Raw genomic sequence first — 20,340 nt, 5'->3', positions numbered from 1 at the left:
GACTTCCCCCTAAAACCTATTGACTGACTGACTCATTCCCTCATTCGGAAGAGCCATTGTTCCATCATTTTCCTTTATCCTCTCAAGGACGCCAGTTTAAGGAATAATGATAATAATATTCCAATGAGTCATTTATCTCTTACTTCGAGGCACCTACAGTTTACTTGTTGAATTTACGCGGGTGTGCGTGCAGCTTTGCGTTCTAAAATTATTCCCAGAATATGTCCTTCTTCTTGTTTAAGTAGTTGAACAGGCTAAATAACCTTCTAGAATATTCAGGTTCCTGGATGTTCATGGTCAAGCCAAGGAGGAGGAAGGATTTATTTCTAGACTCATAGGATGATAACACTGGAATGGATCTTTGCACTCAGTGGGTCTATTTTATATGCACTAAAATCAAGGCTCAGAGAAGCTAAAACACTTCTCAGGGTCACATAGCTAGCGGAAGAGCTGGGATGCAGGCTCAGCTTGGGCTCATAACCATACACTTCACTGATAATAAAAACATACAGAGACTTTGGAGTCTGTAAAGCGCTATCAAAAGATAAGATATTTATCATACAGTTATCATTCATAAGTAATAATAAGGGAAAAGATGTCACTCACAGGCACTGCAAGGAGGCTACCACACCGAACGCTCAAAGTAAATGAATTTGTAGTTAGCCAAACTCCTGAAATCCTGACAGTCCTGGGAGCTTATCAGGAGAGGAAGCAAATGCTGACTGGTGGAGAGGATCGGCACAGGCTGGTCTCCGGTCCCCGGGTGAGAGTGAGAGGCATCAGGGTTGTGCTTCTTGGCTTTCAAGGGTCTTGTTAAAAATGCAGATTCGGAGTCAGTACGTGGAGCGGGGCCTGACTTTCTGCATTTCTAAAAAGCTCCCAGGAGATGTTGATGTTGCTCCCCCATGGACCGCTCTTTGTGTAGCAAGGATTTAGGGATGGGTTTCAGAAGCAAAAAAGCCAGTTGATAGGTATTTGCACCTGTCTCTCTCTGAGCCCCAGTTTACTTGTCTGCAAACTGAAGGAGATGTCCAGGATGATCTCCATGATTGCTGAGGTCCCTTTAAGCTGGAATGTTCTATGACTCAGAGCGTTGCTGAGGACCAGCCTACTTGAAGTCTGGGAGGTGGGTTCCCCAAGCTCTTTCACTGAAGGGATCTGTGCATCTCAGTGCCCCTGGCTGGGGAAGGGCGGGTCTCTAATTTCCACGAACACATGCCAGACCCTTGTTCTTTCCTCTGGCCATGTTCTTAAACCAGGTGGTCCCAATTTTTCCATCCCTTTGGTGCCACTTGAGCCTTTCCTTCCCGTCCTTATGGCTTCTGGCTTCCTCCGCTGTCTCGCAGTTGACCTGTTCCTCACCCTGGTTCGTTCATTATCCTCCCCCTCTTTCACAGCCTTGTATATGAGAACGGATTATAATTACAGTATGTTTCTTCTTTTCCTTCCTTCCTTCTTTCCTTCCTTCCTCCCTTCCTTCCTTCCTTCCTCCCTTCCTTCCTTCCTCCCTCCCTCCCTCCCTTCCTTCTGGCAAAGCATGTCAATATTGCTCTGTGCCATCATTTTGCTGATTTAACAGACTCTAAAGAATGTGACATTCATGTGGTGAGAGAGATAGAGTCATTTCCCCTCATCTGCAATGAAGTGATACCTTTGCTTTCAGGGAGGGTTCATTAATTCTCTCATTAATTCTCTAGAAGAGATTCCAAATCTGTACATATGTACACTTACGTAAGTCAAACCTTCAACTTATTAAGACTTATTATATTAAAAGAGACATCCAGCGGCTTCAGGATGGGAAGTACAGAGGTCACCAAAATACCTATGTGGATTTAGGAATTGAGATTCGGCAGCGGGGACAAGAAAGTGTGATCTCAGACAGTGAAATAGCACTCAGTTTCTCTTCCCGTAAAAAGGAGGAAAATACCACTGGTCACCCATCTGGAGGACAGTGAAGGCAGTTCTCTAAAGTGCACCCCCAGAGGAGGGGAATTGCTGGGTGCTTTTCTCTGTCGTTATAATTCTCCACTCCAACCATCACAGAAAATTGTCCTAACCTCACAAACAAGCGAATACATTTACATCTGAAACTGGCTTCGGGTCCAACACATGGTACATTCCACAAGTTCACATTTCTACAGGAAGAAGAAATAATATAGGCTTCAACGAACATCCTGGATGAAAAACACCCAACCTCCCAAATCCTTCGGAAAAACAAAAATCTCCAGCTCCTTCCTTCCCTCATAACTAGAGCCTTCAAAATCTTGTGGTATTTCCCCAAATACCACAATTTTGAATTGTGACATCTGGTTCCCAGCTCTCCCAGGCTGGATTTTTTTTTTTTTAAAGAGACACTCAGGAATTTTGACATTCTGAGTTGCCACCCTGCGTTGGTGTGGGAGAATCACTGCCTACCCTTCCCTGGCATCCGTACACACTAGATGATTCTAGCATTTTCCCTCAAACAAGGAATCTACTTTTTGTTTTAGTCCTCAGATGCCATTTTCTTTAAATGCCTTGTCTCTTCCAGACTGTATTTCAGACATGGTGGGACACGCTGCTCTCCCCTCCCCTTAACTCATTCACGAGCATCAAGGGACATCAGCCAGAGTCCCAGTGGACAAAAGGCCCCTGGATCTGCAGGCAGTTTCAAGAGGGGCGTTAGAGCATGTGGATTCCCCTGCAGTTCTACTCTCTCCACCGAACTGGGCCCAGGATTTGAGAAGCAGGCCCTGTAGACATGATGTGCTGGACACGGCTCTTTATTTCTAGGCCACGGGTGATGGAGGAGTCAGCCAACGGGATGGGAAAGCTAGATGATGTTGACACTCTGGGGGAGAGAAAATAACTTAGGGGAAATGGCAAGTGCTACCTGCTCCAGTAAGACCAGAAATCTCTTGCTCGGGGCCTGCTCTCCAGGGCAACGAGGTGGTGGGCAGTGGTTAAAAGCACATGGGGGTGATGGCAGATGGGCCTGCATTCCCAGCTCTGGCCAAGTGACCTCTGGCCAATCACTTTCCTTTCTGAGCCCTGGCTTTCCCGTGAATAAAACAGGAAACGAACAGGGCAGGAAGCAAGCAGCAGGGGAGAGAGGATGGCAGAGGCAGAAGGAGTTCCACGCAGGCAGGTGTAGTTCAAGTCCGAACAGAGTTCCTGGGCCTGGCCGAGTGTTAACGAAAAGCTGAAATATCCATGGCAGATAACAATTACACAGAGGATACACGAGGGTGATATCGGAGGTGAGCAGGGAGATGCAAACAGGATTTGGGGGAAAGGGGCAGAAAAAACCGCCTTCTGCAAAGAAAACTGGCAAAAGCCAATCAAATTAACCTCCAATGATCCTGCCCCTTTTATTTCTGGACTTTCTACACTGTGGGCCTCTAGTGTGCATTACCCAAAGTGACTCCAAGTGTCAGGAAGTTTTAACCACAGATCCATCACAGACAGCAGATGCATCCTGAGGCCAAAAATAAAGGAAACTATCCCATTTTAAAGCAATTTTATGGTGAATATTACCAGTAGAAATAACCAACACAAAAAGAAACCAGTATTGACTTCAAAAAAGTAAATCACCAGGGAAATCTATCTTAGTAGAAATCATAGTTCTGTAAGAAAATTCCTAATAGCAACTTCCATGATGTAAAAACAAACAAATAAACAAAAAACCTGATCGAAAAAAACTCTTAGTTATAAATTTTATGCAGAAAAAAATTACTCCAATTAAGATAATTTTAGTAAAACGAAAACAGAAATGGGAGAAAATTGAAAATAGTGTAGCTCTATAATAGAGAACATTGATTAAGGTCTTCAATTGGCTTAGAGTATTCTCAGAAAGTATTTTCTTCAACAAAAATCCATCAGTGTTGTTAAAATTCCAATTAAAATGTTTCTACTCTTAAACACAGAATTAAGATGTCTCTAGGGAAAAAAACTCCAGCAAGTCAAGTTGGTGGATGAAAACATCCTGTTCCCATGGAACTCTTCCCAGGAATCACGCTATGCGGGATGGTGCACAAACCAGGCTGGTCGGCCAGTGTTTCCTCAGGTTCAGGAAACTGCCCTGCTTCCTAAACATCTCATCTAGAGGATGTCCAGTTCAAGGACTAATTTGGGAAATAATGAAAGATAAACTTTCATCTTAGAAATGGTGATTGGTCCTGGGTACTTCAAGAAAAGTTGTTGATGAGAGTCTGACCAAAAGAGTGGGGGGTAGGGGATGAAAGAGAAGAAGAGGAAGAGAAGCAGGAGGAGGGAAGTGGGGGGAGGAGAAGAGGGAGAGAGAGAAATAGGGGAAGGAGGGGGGAGAGGAGGAGGGGGAGAAGGCCGGGGAGGGAGAGGAGGAGGATAAGAAAGAGGAGGAGGAAGGGAGAGAGGAGGAGACGGAAGAGGAAGAGAGGAAAGGAGAGGGAGAAAGAGACAGAGGGAGACAGAGACAGGAGGCAGAGAGAAAAGGGAGACTCGCGTGGCCACCGTGTCCCACCTACTCTAATTGCCTAGTAAAAGGTGCAGAGTGAAGCAATAATTCTTCAGATTCTGTCCCTGCTGCAGAGTTTTTTGAAGACCACCCTGCTTCCTTTGATCTGATTCCACCCTCACCAAGCAACCATTTGATCTTTGATCAATTTATCATTTTTTCTTTTATGGATCCTGCCTTTGGTGTCGTGCCTAAGAACTCTGTGGTGTCAGGGTTACCGTGACACAGGGAGAGAGTTTCCTAAGTAACCAGTCTCGCTTTGGGAGCCCGACAAGCTGAGTTCCCATTTCGGCTCCTCCTGGACTCCCTCTCCTGGGGTCCTCTGGACAGTTGAGGGGTGGAAAGAGACAATACACATAATGGAAAGCAGAGAGGCAGACCCGCCGCTTTCCCCCATCGTGATTCCTGGAAAGGTCTATCCCTACTTGAAATGCTTTGATCCTGTGATTTATAATGCACTGGCTCATCATTGCTTTCTAGCCCCAAAGCAGTTGCTTAGTGTCTTATCATCCCTGAGTGAGCTGAAAAAACGGAGTTTTCCAAGGTGTCACATTTTCAAGCAGGACTCCACTGACCCCAGCGAGACCTCCCTACACCCCAACTGCCATTCTTGGATGTCTTTTTTAGCTGCAATGTAACGAACCAGGAAAGGTCTTTCAGAAAAAAAGGAAGGGTAAGGCATTTCAAGAGACTGTAACAGACTGAGACACAGAGCCTCCTCCTCCTCCTCACCACCTACTCCCCTCCAGAAGTCCGAGGACAGGCAAGCTGGTCCCACCCTTGGACAGCTTCACTCAGTTGCTCAGATGGCTGGTTTCAAGTGCCTACCATGGACTTCTATAAGGAGAGACCTCCTACAGATAATTAGAATTAATAACTAATAATAATAAGTTTCCAAATCTAATTTTCATTTTTCTGTCTTCAGTCAGATAGCACAAAATAAATGTGCTAAGGTTTCACTGAAACATAATCGTATTCTCCACAGCCAAGCAATACAGGGGAGCAATCCTAATAAAGAATTAGACCAGCTCTGCCATTTATTCCTATCATGTGGCAGGTGGAGAATTCTTTTATGATAATCTATGTATGTGGAAGGCGAGGAGAGAACTGGGTGGGAAAAGAAGAATTTTTCTTTTTAAAAACACAAAAACAAAAACCCCAACTGTTTACTGAGCCGATCCTGAGAAGAACCTTATAGGGTATGTGTCATTATTCCCATTTTAGAACCAGCCTAACGCCATACAACTAGAGACGAGTGGGCCCTTCTTCCTCTTCTGCTCCATCTTCCTCCTCTCCCCTTCCTCTTCTCTTTTTTGGACAGTTCATTGTGCTCTAACTTACAAACCTAGCAGTTATCCTCTGGAGGTATGCAATAACATGACCTTTAAGAAATGTACTGGGTTCTGCCACCAGCACCCCAATCCACTCTTAGACCCTTTTCACCATTCCAGCAAGTTCTCTCCCGTCCAAGTGCGGCGACCCTCACTCCTGCCCCCACCCCAGGCAATCACTTGTCTGCTTTCTGTCTCTACAGATTTGCCCTTTCTGGACATTTCATACACATGGAACTACACAATAGGTAGCCTTCTGATCTGGCTTCTTTCGCTTGGTGTGTTTTTACCATTTATCCATGTTATAGCATGTGTCAACACTGGGCTCCTTTTTATCACTTAATGGTATTCCACCGTGTGGATGTACCATGTGTTGTTTATCAGTTTGCCCACTGATGGACATTTGGGTTGTTTCCAGTTTGGGGGTATTAAGTATAATGCACATCAGAGACATAGGTTTTCATTTCTCTTGGATATATACCTAGAAACAGACTTGCTGGGTTATATGGTAATCTATGCTTAACTTCTTGAGGAATTTTGGGGAGGTGCTTTCCAAAGTGGTTGCACCATTCTACATCACCACCAGTAATGCATGAGGGTTCCAATTTCTCCATATCTTCACCAATATTTGTTATTGTCAGGCTTTTGGATTAGAGCCATTCTAGTGGGTGTGAAGTGGTACGTCATTGTGGTTTTGATTTGCATTTCCGTCCTTTCATGTGTTCATTGGCCATTCATATATCTTCTTTGGAAAAATGTCTGTTCAAATCCTTTACTCATTTATCATTGGGTTGTTTGTCTTATTATTGAGTTGTAAGAGATCTTAATATATTCTGATACAAGTACAAGATACTTTCATCAGATATATGATGTGCAAATACTTTTTCCCAGTCTGTGGCTTATCTTTCTGTTTTCTGAATGGTATCTTTTTTTTTTTAATATTTTATTTATTTATTTGAGAGAGAGAATGAGATAGAGAGAGAGAGCATGAGAGGGGGGAGGGTCAGAGGGAGAAGCAGACTCCCTGCTGAGCAGGGAGCCCGATGCGGGACTAGATCTCGGGACTCCAGGATCATGACCTGAGCCGAAGGCAGTCGCTCAACCGACTGAGCCACCCAGGCACCCTAAATGGTATCTTTTGAAGCACAGAAGTTTTTAATTTGATAAACTCCAATTTATTATCTTTTTCTTTCTACAGATCATGCATTTGGTGTCTATATAAGAACTCTATTTTTTTTTTAATTTATTTATTTTAGAGAGAGAGTGTGTGTAAGCATGAGTGGAGGGGGAAGGGCAGAGGGAAAAGGAGAGAGAGAAAATACTCAGCTGATTCTGTGCAGAGCACAGAGTCCAGCAGGGCTCAATTCCAGGACCCTGAGATCATGGTTTGAGCTGAAATCAAGAGTCGGCCCCTTACCTGACTGAGCCACCCAGGCACTCCTATGTGAGAACTCTTTGCCTAACCCAAGGTCATGAAAATTTTCTCTATGCTCTCTTTAGAAGTTTTAGAGTTTTAGCTCTTAAATTGAGGTCTATAATCCATTTAGAATTAAATTGTGTGTATGGTGTGAGGTAAGGATTCAAATTCATCTTTCTACATATGGACAGCCGACTTCTTTATTTGTTATGGGTTTCTTCAGCTTTCCTATTTCTTTTTGAGTCATTCTTTGGTAACTGTGGCCTGCTAAGAATTTGTCCATTCATCTAAGTTGTCTAATTTGTGGCATAAAGTTAAAATCCTTTTAATACCTTAGGGTCAATGGTGATGCCTCTGCTTTCATTCCTGATTTTGGTAATTTGTATATTCTCTGTGTCTTTTTTTGGAAGGGGTGGCAAATAATATAGTTAAAGATTTGTCAATTTTGTTAATCTTCTAAAAGAACTAACTTTGGGTCTCACTGATTTTCTCTGTTGTTTTCTGTATTCTATTTCATTGATTTCTACTCATCTTTTTTTTTTCTTTTAAAGATTTTATTTATTTATTTGTCAGAGAGAGACAGAGAGCCCACAAATGGGGGGGGCGGGGGCAGCAGGTAGAGGGAGAAGCAGGCTCCCCGCTCAGCAAGGAGCCCAACTGAGGACTGACAAGGGGCTCAATCCCAGGACCCTGGGGATCATGATCTGAGCTGAAGGCCAATACTTAACTGACTTGAGCCACCCAGGCATCCCTCCACTCTTGTTAATATGGTCTTACTATGGCTTGCTTTGAGTTTAGTTTGCCCTTTTTCTAGTTTCTTAAGGTGAAAGTTTCAGTTACTGATTTTTTCCCATACTTCACTCCAAAGCAAATTAGCCCCTCAGACAGATAAGCTGCTGGTTTTCAGAGTCGGCTCTGTCCAGGTAGAACTGCCTCACCTCTGGAATTCAGGTGGACATTGGAGCAGCCCCAAGTGAGACTGTCATAGACACCCACTATTCTTACCCAAAGTCCACTAGATTTTCATGAATAACTGCCCCGCAGTACAGTTGAATTCTAGAGCCATGAAATGATTGTGACTACTTTGTCCAGTTTTCTTGTTGCCTCTTGGGGAAGGGATGTGTACAGCAACTCACGTCTGCCATGCTATCCCATCTCTAAAGACCCTCTACTCTCCCTCATTTGAAACAAGATTTGGTTTCATCCTTTACCCCATCTAGTACTTTCACAGATTCTGAGTCTCTGGGGGCATGGGGCAGAGCCAGTTTTAAAAATACTCATGTTGAAAAAACCACTCTTAGGTTATCAACTCAAAGCCAAAAAAAAAAAAAAAACCACTTTAGTGGATCACTCAACTTCCTCAATATTAACAAGGATGAACAGAAACTCTGTACCTCTTAGAATTTGCATTTATAATAGAGAATTCCAATGGCACTCTTTATCATCCCCGGTTCCTAATCTTGCTGATTTTGCAGATGCTCCTTGCACTAATCAAGAGGTGGGATAGAAAATAGGATCACAGCAGGAAAATGCTTCAAAGCCAGTGTAAAGAGCTGGGTTCTCTATGTACCACTTGAGTAGAAGATTTTCAAGCTGTGTGCTAAGGTGATGTGGGTAGAGGCTATGAAGTTTCCACAGGCCCAGTTCTGTTTCTGAAGGAAACTGGGCCTGTCTCTTCCCCATGACATGACACCCTGGAAAGAATAAAGGCTGAGACCCAGGAGACCCGGGTTCAGGGCTCTGGCTCTGCCACTTTCTCCCACTTAACCTCTTTGGGGCTCTGTTTCCTTATTTGCAAAATGGATGTAATAATAAAATCTTCTTCCCAAACTTGCTTGGGTATGATCAATTCAGTGATAGCCCTGGATGGCCTTTACAAATGATTCACATGTTATAAATGTAAGGCTTTAAATTATGAATTAACATATAATTAATGTCTTAAAATCCCAAGATGCACTAGATATGAGACAGACTGTCTCTCCACTGCTGATTCTTCCTTCCTCTGCCTGCCTGCCTCAGGACACAAGAAGGCTGCGGCCAGCAGACCACCACCATACACTCCCATCATGGACTCCTTTACTGCTCCCCTCCTGCATGGCCGGGACGAAGGATGGAGGCAGATGCCCAGAGGACACAGCCATGCTTTGGTACCTGGGGATGGCAGCCCACAGCACATGCTTCCTTTCAAGACCCACACTCCTATCTCGTGACACCAGAAAGTGGGGGCCTTTTGGCTGAGTGAGGCTGGGAAGAGAAGCCCACGGAGTAGGCGGAACAGCTAAGCTTTACGTTCACACAGAGTCACCACAAGTCCTCTGCCACGCTTGTCAGATCATCATCGTGTCACTGCAAGGCTACATGTTCACAAGTGCAAACTTTCAAGAGCAAGAAAAAGCTCTTTTTAACTAAAAATAGAACTTTGCAAGTTTGCCCTGTGAGGGATTAGGATTTGTTCTAATATGTTTAAAATGGGTCGCTGTAAACTTTTTACATTTCAGTACAGGGTTCCAATATCTAAGAAAAACGAAAGCTATTCATCTCCATATATATCACGAATATATATCTTTGTTGCCTTAATAAAGGAAGTTTCTGGGTCCTAGGCTGGATAAACGAGACAGCAGGGGAAGATGTAACCTGCCCAGGTTTCTGGCATGGAAACCAGCAGTAAGTATGATGATTATAAAGGGAACAGAGAGCAGCCGCCTACAGCGATGGGTCTTTCAGGACAGAGACTACTTCTCAGATGGGCTTGGGTTTCAAAGAAACATCAGGACCCAGAGCGTGGTGATGGCGGCACCTCTGTTTGATGGCACCGCTGGCCGTTGGCCTTATCTCCAACCACTTCACATCCCACCTCCTACTCAGGCCGTCCTGCCGCCGAGGGAACGAGGACTTCCCGGACGCCTCCCGGGTTACGCATCACTGTCCAGCGCCCTGCCTGCCCCTCCGGCATGGGCACCTTGGCCCGCCTCCCACACGGCGGCCAAGCCCCCGTGGGAAGGGACCCGAGGGGAAGGGCAGCCCTTCGGGGTTACCTATTTGTCTCTCCAGGTCGGCGGCTTCATCGGGCGTGGCTCTCGGAAGGACTCCCGGGTCACTGAAGCTGGTGCGCAGCAGGGTCCCCATCACAAAGAAGAAGAGGATGCCACCAACCACGGGGATGGCGGGGGTGATTTTCACTGCTAGGTACGGACAGCTGCCAACAGGTTGGAATGAGGGGGGGTGCGGGGAGAGGGGGAGAAAAGGAAATATAATGTCAGTAATCAACAGTGAACGGTCTATATTTTCCAAGAAGCCAAAAGCCTTGTTGGAGGAGCAAAATTGATTTCCATTAAAAATTCATCTATGTTAAGCATTTACATTTGGGGAGGACTGCAGTTCTCTCTTGAGGACAACTGAACCCTCCCTTCCCAGCCTCAGTAACCCAGGCCCTCTGCTCCCACGGTGCTCCTCGGGAAAGACAGTGGCAGGCAAATGACAATCACCGTGCTCTGCAATCAACATAGGATGTGCAGAGCTTGGACCCTCTGCAGTCAATGCAGCTCGTCAATCTGTGTGATCTTCCCGCCCTTCCCTGGAACTGCATAATAAAAGAAGACACCAGCTTCGAGCCATCTTAGCCAGACCCAGCCTCTCCTTCCTGAATCGAATACCTTCATGGCATAAAAAAGCTGAGAACCGCAAATTCACCCTTCAAAGGCAAGAAACCATTTTTCAATCTTTTGGAGCTAGTCTATCCAAAAGAGGTTAATGAGCTATGGAAATGAACTTGCAAGCCTGTCTGAAGAGGCTTAAAGGAATTTAGGCAGCTGGGGTATAATACACTTCTGCTTTCCAGAAGGCATGTGCGCTACCAGCTGAAGAACGTGGCCCAACTCAGTTCTATGAAACCTCCTCCCTGTCCTTCAGTCCTGGGAGCCGGCATGCAGCGAGGACCGGGATGAGTCAGGGGGACTAACGTCTATACCGGTCGGGCTCTGGGGCAGCTTCAAGCACCGCACCCTGGCCCACAGTCACGGACCCTCGATTCCATGCAGGTGGCGAGAAGCAGAGGGAGAACTCGCTCGATGCCTGGAGCTGAGTGGGGCTGGGATCTGCAATGACCACGGTCAGTTTGTTGTCGCCACGGTCAGACACAAAGTGGGCATCAAGGAACACAATGTGAAATCACAGAATTGTCATAGCTGAAATGGAAACCACCTCCTAGATGGTCCACCCCATCGGGTGATACTCGTGCAGATACTCAAGACGAAAGAAAGAGAGGGAGCTGGAGAGGAAAGATCTGCTCAAGACAAGGAGGTGAGCAGGGGGCTCCATCCTGAGCATGTTAGGGACCAGCACCCCATTCCTGTGCAGGGTTTGCAGGGGAGGTGGTGAGGTCACTATCAAGCAAGGGGATCTTGGCAAGAGTCCAGGTCTCGAGGACCACAGGGCATGATCCCCTTTGCTGAGACCAGCACCAGGCCTGTGAGACCATCTGGTCTTCTAGAGGCCTGGTGAATTGGACAGGTCTCTGTGGGATGGTTACAGTGACCTGAAGACCAAAGGCCTCTCCTGAATTCTCTGTACTGAAGGAACCCAGAGAATTTCCAACAACGTTAAGAAGGTGGAGGAGTGACCCCCAACATGACTAGGCCTGTGGTCTCCAGGAGCATCAGCTGATTTAGAGAGACAAAAATATATGACCTAACATCTCTTTCATCGCTCCCACACCTGCAAAAACAGAACAAAACAACCATCACTGATATCATGTCACACTTTACTCGCTGGGTTGTCAGTTGTGACTTCCCTTCATGGGACTCGGGAAATCATGAAAAACTGTTCATTGTCATTCCTGCATCATTATGACCCTGCCCAAACTCCCAGACGCTTAGAGCCTTTATGAACATTCTCAGAGTTTCTTGTAGGAAAGCAAATTTGGCGAAGAGAGCCAGTAGACATAAAGAACTTGCTGTGGAAAAAGGGAATATAAGACTGTCTAACCTAAAGACATCTGCTTTGTGAAAGTATTCAGTTAAGCTATGGAAAGGACTTTTTTAATCCAACTGATTTTGCTCTGCATTAAAAAAAAAACAAACAAACCATTGCTTTCCTCGAGTGTTTTCTGGCAAATACTAACATAATTAATACCCTTTAATGGGCTTCCAGTTTTCCTAAAAAGTGTGAAAAGCTTCAAGTTGAATAAACAAACATTTAAGAGACTGGGGACACCACATCTGGCAAATGGCATTTAATGTCTAATCCTGGATTTGTAAAGGGAACAAGATTTAGACAATTAGAAGATTTTAAAGGATGGCCCCACCCAGGGACTTGATATAAAGTGACAATCAAAATCACATTTACTACTGAATCAAACTCGGAATCCAAATGTCCGTATGGGGTTGAATCCCAGCTCATGGTGTGGTGTGATGCAGTGGGCTCTGGGGATAGGTGCCTCTCAGGCGTGTCTATTATGTTAAGTTTGGCACATTTGGACTGTGATGTGGAGCTTCTTTCTATGAAGAGCTGGTAATAAAAATCAATTGCTGCAAGTCTGTTGATTAAATCTCTGACTGTGATATCAACCTGGAGTTAAGAGCAAGGAACTCAACCTCTAGAGGGTCATTAAGAAGTATTTGTGTCATAAAATATGACATTATCTTTGCTACACTTATTGTCATATAAAAAACAACCTCCACCATATTAAGTCTTGAAAATGTGATAGGGTACCACAATCAGGAATAAACACAGTCCGTATCAAAGGCATAAAATTGACCGTGGTACTAACAGATCTCTATTTATATTAGCCTTAAAATATTTTTTTTCTTTTCAAGTTTTTATTTAAATTCTAGTTAGTTAACATATATGGTAAAGCTGGTTTCAGATGTAGAATTCAGTGATTCATCACTTACATACAACACCCTGTGCTCATCACAAGTGCCCTCCTTAATGCCTATCCCCCATCTAGCCCATCCCCCACCCACCTCCCTCCATCAACCTGCAGTTTGTTCCCTATCACTAAGAGTCTCTTATGGTTTGCTTCCCTCTCTCTTTTTTCCCCCTTCCCCTTTCCCCTATGTTCATCTGTTTTGTTTCTTGAAACCCACATATGAGTGAAATCATATAGTATGTGTCTTTCTCTGACTTACTTCATTTAGCGTGATACCCTCTAGCTCCATCCACATCATTGCAAATGGCAAGATTTCATTCTTTTTGATGCCTGAGTAACAGTCCATTGTATGTATGTGTATGTGTATATATATATACCACATCTTCTTTATCCATTCATCTGTCGATGGACATTTGGGCTCTTTCCATAATTTGGCTATTGTTGATAATGCTGCTATACACAGGGTGCATGTCCTTTGAATCAGTAACCCTAAAATATTTTTTTTAGTCTACAAGAATCTACTCTAGGTGGACCATATATGTGTGTATGTGTCTGTGTATATGTATTTTATAAAATGATTAGGGAAATGATTATGTAGAAGATGATCTCCCAGAATTTAAATTTCAGGCCAAGCTTTCTCCTCTTTCTCATTATTCAGGAGTTTGGATAGGAAACAGTTGGAAGAGTCATTATGCAGCAGCACCCAGGGCAGAGCTGGACAATATGACGGGACAGACCAGGCAGTAGGATGGGATCCACTATGGGTGTCGTGAGCTGTGAATTATTTAGCTTCATTTGGCTTCTCCCTGGATGAAGGCAACTTCAGTGTTGCTGGAAACCCCCTGCGAAGGTGGGTTAGTAGATCTCAGGTTATGGCATATTCGTCTTTCCCTTTTAGGTCTGAAATGTCACATGGTTGACCTCAAAGTCTGCCTGCTCCAAGTCCCACAGGATGCATCTTGCTAATGAGTAAGCCACGTCCTAAACGGTTTCTCGTTGTCCCAAGCGCACGGCATGTGGGGCTGTTATCTTTAAGGGCCACCTGCTTCTCCAGGCTGACAGCTCCAGAGGCCTCCCCTCACCTCCACCTGCCTCTCCTCACCTCCCCATCACCAAGGATGCCCACTGCCCTAGTTTGCTAACATGTGACATCGAAAATCAGAGAGCAATGTCTTTAACTTGAGTGTTCTTTCCCCTGGCACATTCTCATCCCACAGACAATATGTTGTGGTTTAGGTTATTTGTGCTGAGTGTGGATTAGTTCAGACCCTGTCCAGGAGAGGAAGACCAGGAAGAGTCCAGCTGACAAGTGAATGCCTATGACCTGCCAGGGCTTCTTGTCCAACATAGACGAACCCCTCGAGAATCCGAAATACAAATTTTTCTGGTCTTGCCCCTGCTCCTGGGTAAAAAACTCAGGCAGGTCCCCTGACTTTTCCAGTCATGAGGAGAAGGTGACAGGAAGTCCTTTGGTCACTTTAAGCAGCCAACAGTCTTGTTTAAGTAATTAGAAGTGTAACAACCCCAGGTAATGGTGGAAACTTCTAACTTGGTTTTGAGTTAGGCCTCCCCAGCTGGTCTGGTGCAGTTTCTAGCCACAGGCGGCTGGAGAAGAGAGGACAAGGGGATAAGGGGCAGGAAGCGGGACGGGGAAATGCTGTTGTAAGGTGGCTTTGCACTTTCAGGCCCACCAGATTTTTTTTTTTTTTTTTGGATAGAGAGACAGACATAGAGAGGGAACACAAGCAGGGGGAGTGGGAGAGGGAGAAGCAGGCTTCCCACTGAGCAGGGAGCCAGATGCGGGGCTCGATCCCAGGACCCTGGGGCCATGACCTGAGCCGAAGGCAGACCCTTAACAACTGAGCTACCCAGGCGCCCCAGGCCCACCAGATTTTAAACCTGGCTCTCTGTCCCTGAGTCTGTGAGTTCCTCAGAAGCCCCTAGGGGAACCTCAGTGCACTGCCCTATGGGCACCGCATTGTCCCTCCCTCTTCCTAAATAGAGAGGAAACAGCCTTCCTCCTGCCCGAGGCCCATCCTCCCACCTCACTTTGCCCCATTCCATTCTTGCAGGCACCTCACGGAGTAACTCCCAAGCACTGTATCCCTGGGCTTCTCCCTCCTGGGGGCCAGATCTCTGCAGGCCAGGCCTCACTTCAATTTTCCCAAACAAGCTCCCAGCTCTAGGGCATGCGCCTCGGCCCCAAAGCCTGCAATGACTCCCCTTTTCCTGCTAAGTTAAGTTCATGTTCCTTCTCAGGCATCCATGACCTCTCGGCCTTCCCCAACAGGCACTTGCTCACCCAGCCCTGGTGTCTGGAATTCCCTCAGACCCAACGTTCAAGATCCTATAATGACTCTGTGAAAAGTTTATCTTGGCTCACCCCCCCCCCCCCCCCCACAGAAGTGATGGCTTCTTCCTCTGAACCTCCGTACTGTTTTGCTTGCTCCTCTCCGTGGTACTTGTGGCTGTTGGGACACACCCCATGCACCCAACTGGACTGGAGGCCTGGAGGGCGACACTTGGCCCCGCTCACCGTTGTGTCCTTCGCAACACCCAGCACAATGCCTCACGCAGGGCAGGTGTTTAGAAAACACTTGCTGAGTGACTAAATGAATGGGCCTCATTCAACCGAATTTTATAATAACATGGAAAAGAGGAGGAAAATCAGATCAGCCACACTGTCCACCTCAACAGTGTGTCCTGTGTCTAGAACTCCTTTCTCTGTCTTCTAAGCTGCTAAGTACGAGCTTAAGGGAGTTGCAAGTAACTTCCTCCAAGCAGGTGCTGAGGATCTACATTGTCCAGGACGCTTCCCTGGCCAAGAGAAGGAGGAGATTCTCCCCAGTTCGCTGAGTCCAGTGTGCAATGCTCACACATCCTGTGAGTATTAACTAGAACCTGCAACCCCTCCACGCCCTGAAGTCCTAGCAGATAAAGTTCCTTATGTTGGTACAACTTTGGACAATACTAGGTGCTCTTGACCAGCCTCTGTGCGACAAAGAACAATGTCTAGTTTCTCTCTGAAATCTTGGACAACACTCTTTATAAGAAGCAGCAGAATTCACACCCCTAAGCACACGATGAGATCAGTGCACCTTCCAACTGCGGAGAGAAAGCGGAGAGAGCGGAGAACATCTGCAGTCCTTCCGGTAAAGACAAGGCAATCAGCAGACCCTGTCCAAAACAGGGATCGCTAGACCTCCCTCGGGAGGGAGGCAAGACTAACGGGAAATCCCAGCCAACCCACAGCGACCAGCACAGCTTCGTAGCCCAAGCGCTGCAAGCAGCAAAGAAAATTCTTAGCCTGGGCTCAGACAACTTGAAAATGGCTCCTTCACATTTCTGAGCAACTGTAGCTGGGATCTCCAATTCCGAGTGCCATCTGTGAGGAGGAAGACTCCTTCCCCCGAGGGCCTGGATTTGATACAAGATGATGGTGCAGCTGCCAAAGACATAAACACCAAATGCAGTCCTCTCTCTATCCGAAGAATTGTGACCTACATACAACCCAGGGCCTGTGGAAAACAGGCTACAAGCATCTCAGTCTTCATAAAGCTCAATGGGAAAGTGACAGGAGGGGAAAAAAACTAAGAATCCAAAAGCATGCGTTTTCATAGCATGAAAGAAATGAGCTAATTTAGCACCAGACCAAAGAAATGCTAACCTGATGAAAAGCCGTCCCAGGGCCCCCCTCCCCACGGTGCACGTCAGTGGGGGCCGGTAGGCTCTGGCTTGTGGTGACTGAATACCCACCACAGACTGTCACCTCGTTGTATGTCAGAGGTAAAGAGAGGTCCTTCCAGGTAAAAATCAGAAAATGTAGCATTGCCAAAAGGTTAGAAGGGATGTTCTCCCTCCCTCCCTCCCTCCCTCCCTCCCTTCCTTCTTTTCTTTCTGAGAGAGGGGTGCCTGGGAGGCTCAGTCGGTTAAGCGTCTGCCTTTGGCTCAGGTCATGATTCCAGGATCCTGAGATCGAGCCTCACTGCTCAGCAGGGAGCCTGCTTCTCCTTCTCCTCCCCGGTCGTGCTCTCTGTTGCTATCTCTGTCTCTCTCTCTCTCTCAAATAAATGAATAAAATCTTTAAAAGAGGGAGAGAGAGAAGGAGGGGCAGAGGAAGAGGGAGAGAGAATACCAAGCAAACTCCATGCTCAGCGTGGAGCCCGATGCAGGGCTTGATCCCATGACCCTGAGATCATGACCTGAGCTGAAATCAAAAGTCAGTCAGATGCTCAACCGAGCCACCCAGGCACCCCTACAAGGAATGTTTTCACTTCTACCAGCAATCTTCTCAAATCTTTATTGAAAATAATGAGTTGTGTTTTGGTGTTTATTGAGGAAGGGCAGAGCTGTTGTCTGGTGCTATGTTACCCGAGCCTATGCAATCAGGGTGTTTTGTCACTAATTCTGACAACATTATTTACCATCAAACAGATACTGACATCCCAGAATCAATTCTGTCATTAATTCTGCATTCATATTTAGAGACTGGCTCACAGGTTAGAATGTGACATACAACTGATTCCTTGGACAAAACTCCTTGGGCCACATTAATTTCTGAAACATTTCAAAGAGGAAATCTGGATTTCATTACTGGGTAGCTAGGTCTCTCTGCCTCTCCACAGGACATTCTTTGGGGGGAAGATTAGCTTTACTTAAAAAGAAAAACAAAACAAAATAAAACATTAACAAGATGTGGCAGAGACATTAAAACCAGGTGGCCTTTGGAACAAAAAGTAGAGAATCTTTTCCCATATCAAAACAATTTGAGTCATCTTTTAATTTTTTGCCTGCAGATGGATGCACATACAGAAAAACAATCCTGTTAATTGTAGCTCATGACCTCTGACCCAACATAAACTATGCTTGATATTTGTGTTCTGTCCTATACGTGTGGATGCATAAACACCAGATTCACTATTCTTTACAGAGAAACGAGGCATGCGAGAAAGTTCATATGGGAGGGGGGAGGCAGCCTTGCCTCTGGGATGCTATATTCCACCAAAAGATGTTTCTATGTCTCAGAAATCACAAAGTGAACCTATTATTTTACATTGCCGAATCTTGATTGCAATGCATTTTGGTAATAGATAGTTAGGGCAAATGATCATAAAATGAAATAATCTGAGCCAATGACTCACATGTCTGAAATAATAACAGAGTAGCTTTGTGAGGGATGGAGGTTGTAAGGGTTGTAATAAAAATGATGTTTCTCCTTTTCATATGAGTCACTGTAAAATAAATGTATTTTTCATTTATAGGCAGGGACATAAACACCATTAATTGTATGATTTGTTCCTTAATCACATACTTAGTAATAAAAGTACCACTACAGGACAAGGATAAGCACATTTCCTAGAGACAAATAGAGAAAAAAGTGGATTCAGAAATAACTTCCGCTCACAACTCTAGAATGGGGAAAAACGATGATTTCATAAAACTCTTAAGACTGTCATTTCCCTGTAAGAGACCTCCAGTGTCTGAAAAGCCCCCTTCTTGCTGATTGCACATAACGATGAATCTTCCAATATGATCTGGAAGGAGGGAATTAAAAAAAAAGATTTTATTCATTTATTTGACAGCGAGAGAGAGAGAGAGAGAGAGAGAGAGAGAAAGCTAGTGCATAAGCAGGGGGAGAGGAAAAAGGAGAGGGAGAAGCAGGCCCCCCACTGAGCAGGGAGCCGGATGCGGGGCTTGATCCCAGGACCCTGGGATCATGACCTGAGCCAAAGGCAGATGCTTAACCAACTGAGCCACCCAGGAGCCCCTGGAAGGAGGGAATTTAAATAAATGAATCCAGGGGCAAAGGGGGTACCCATAACAAGAGAAACTGGAAGGAAAAGCTCAAAGCCAGAGAGAAAGGCTGATGAGGGGAGAACTCCACATACATATTTGTAAATTGCAAAGGTGGCTCTTGGTGTCATCGGAGACTCCACAGGCTCATTTTTATACCCGTCTGCTTTCTTATCTGAGAACGGTAGCTTTCAGACTTGCTGGGGGTTAGGAGGCAGGTGAAGCTCAGGGACCAAGGAGAGGACAGTCGCTAAGGAATCCAGCTGGCTTCCCCCTGCAAGCCTCCCAGCCGGGTGTGGTCTCTGCAGGGATGTCCCCAAATAGCACCGTCTTGCCTGAAGTCTCTACAGCTCCTCTGTGACAAAATCAGTGTCATTATTCTAAACTCGGGGCCTCCCAGACCACCCGAGACATCCAATTATAGACACAGAACCTGGGAATCTGCAGTTAAAAGTACAGGTTTCAATGCACAGTGTAAACAGCCCAACATACCCATCCACTGTTGAGAAAGTGCAAGAGCTTGTCAGGAGAACGGTGGCATTTCGAAGTTTCTGCTGAGTGATTTTGAATTTGATTTAAAATTCCAGGAAGCCAAAAGCTTCAAGCTAGCATGTGAACCGCAGCGAAGAAAGCCAGGATTCCTCTGCCCTAAAGACTGGCTCTTTCATGACCTAAGTGATTACTGAGGCATGGCGACCATACGGCCCAGCTTTTCCGTTAGAGTCCTAACTCAGATGACCTGTCATTTTCGGGTGGAGGATGGCCGCTGAACTACCGGACCATGGTAATGCCATCACCGTGCTTTCCGTGCACCCTGGACCAGAAGAAATGGCAGGAGCAGAGAGGTCCCTGCAGGAAGCTCCCTGCCCTGGGACGTGCTGAGAGTGGGGGTGGGACGCAGGGGCCTGGACAGAGGGGCCGGAGGAGAGACAGCCCCCGCCCTGGCCCTACACAGGATGCGAGTGTGTCACATGCGACAGGGTGTCCACTCCATCTGGGCAATTCTCTCCAGGAGACTCTCAATAGAACTTCTGCTCTATTCCTAATTCTGTATTTCATCCAACCTAAGGTACCAACATGTTCAGATGACTCATTAAGCAAAAATGTGCCAAATGAGACAATAGTCTCTGGGGCGCCTGGGTGGCTCAGTCAGTTAAGCGTCTGCCTTCAGCTCAGGTCATGATCCCAGGATCCTGGGATCCAGCCCCGCGTCGGGCTCCCTGTTCAGCGGGGAGTCTTCTTCTCCCTCTCCCTCTGTGTGCTCTCTCTCTCTATCAAATAAATAAATAAAATCTTAAAAAAAAAAAAAGACAACATTTTCTAATCACTTAGAACCTGTATTTTCCACTTACAGAGAAAGCTATTTTAGACTAATTTAGACAGCAGTTTGAAAATCATATATCACTATTGTGCATATATGTTTTTTTAAATGTGAATGAAATAAATTGGTGAGGGC

At 45.7% G+C, this 20,340-nt stretch overlaps 1 protein-coding gene across 7 annotated transcripts in view; it reads right to left on the bottom strand.

The window, feature by feature from the left end:
- The window catches only part of ZDHHC14 (zinc finger DHHC-type palmitoyltransferase 14), a 275,451-nt gene that overhangs the window by 109,663 nt on the left and 145,448 nt on the right, over positions 1–20,340 (bottom strand). For all 7 annotated transcript variants that reach the window (XR_010413820.1, XM_064598281.1, XM_054505615.2 and 4 more), the window contains exon 2: positions 10,258–10,418. Coding sequence is in view for 6 of the 7 variants with exons in the window: in XM_064598281.1 (XP_064454351.1) it covers positions 10,258–10,418 (161 nt within the window). In the remaining variant the exon portion in view is untranslated. The remainder of the gene's footprint in view (positions 1–10,257; positions 10,419–20,340) is intronic.

Source organism: Mirounga angustirostris, unplaced genomic scaffold (genome assembly GCF_029215605.1).
Source record: "Mirounga angustirostris isolate CCGP_5_RB_7025 unplaced genomic scaffold, mMirAng1.0.hap1 SCAF_8, whole genome shotgun sequence".
Taxonomy (NCBI): Eukaryota; Metazoa; Chordata; class Mammalia; order Carnivora; family Phocidae; genus Mirounga; species Mirounga angustirostris.
This window is presented reverse-complemented; position numbering and strand designations above follow the sequence as displayed.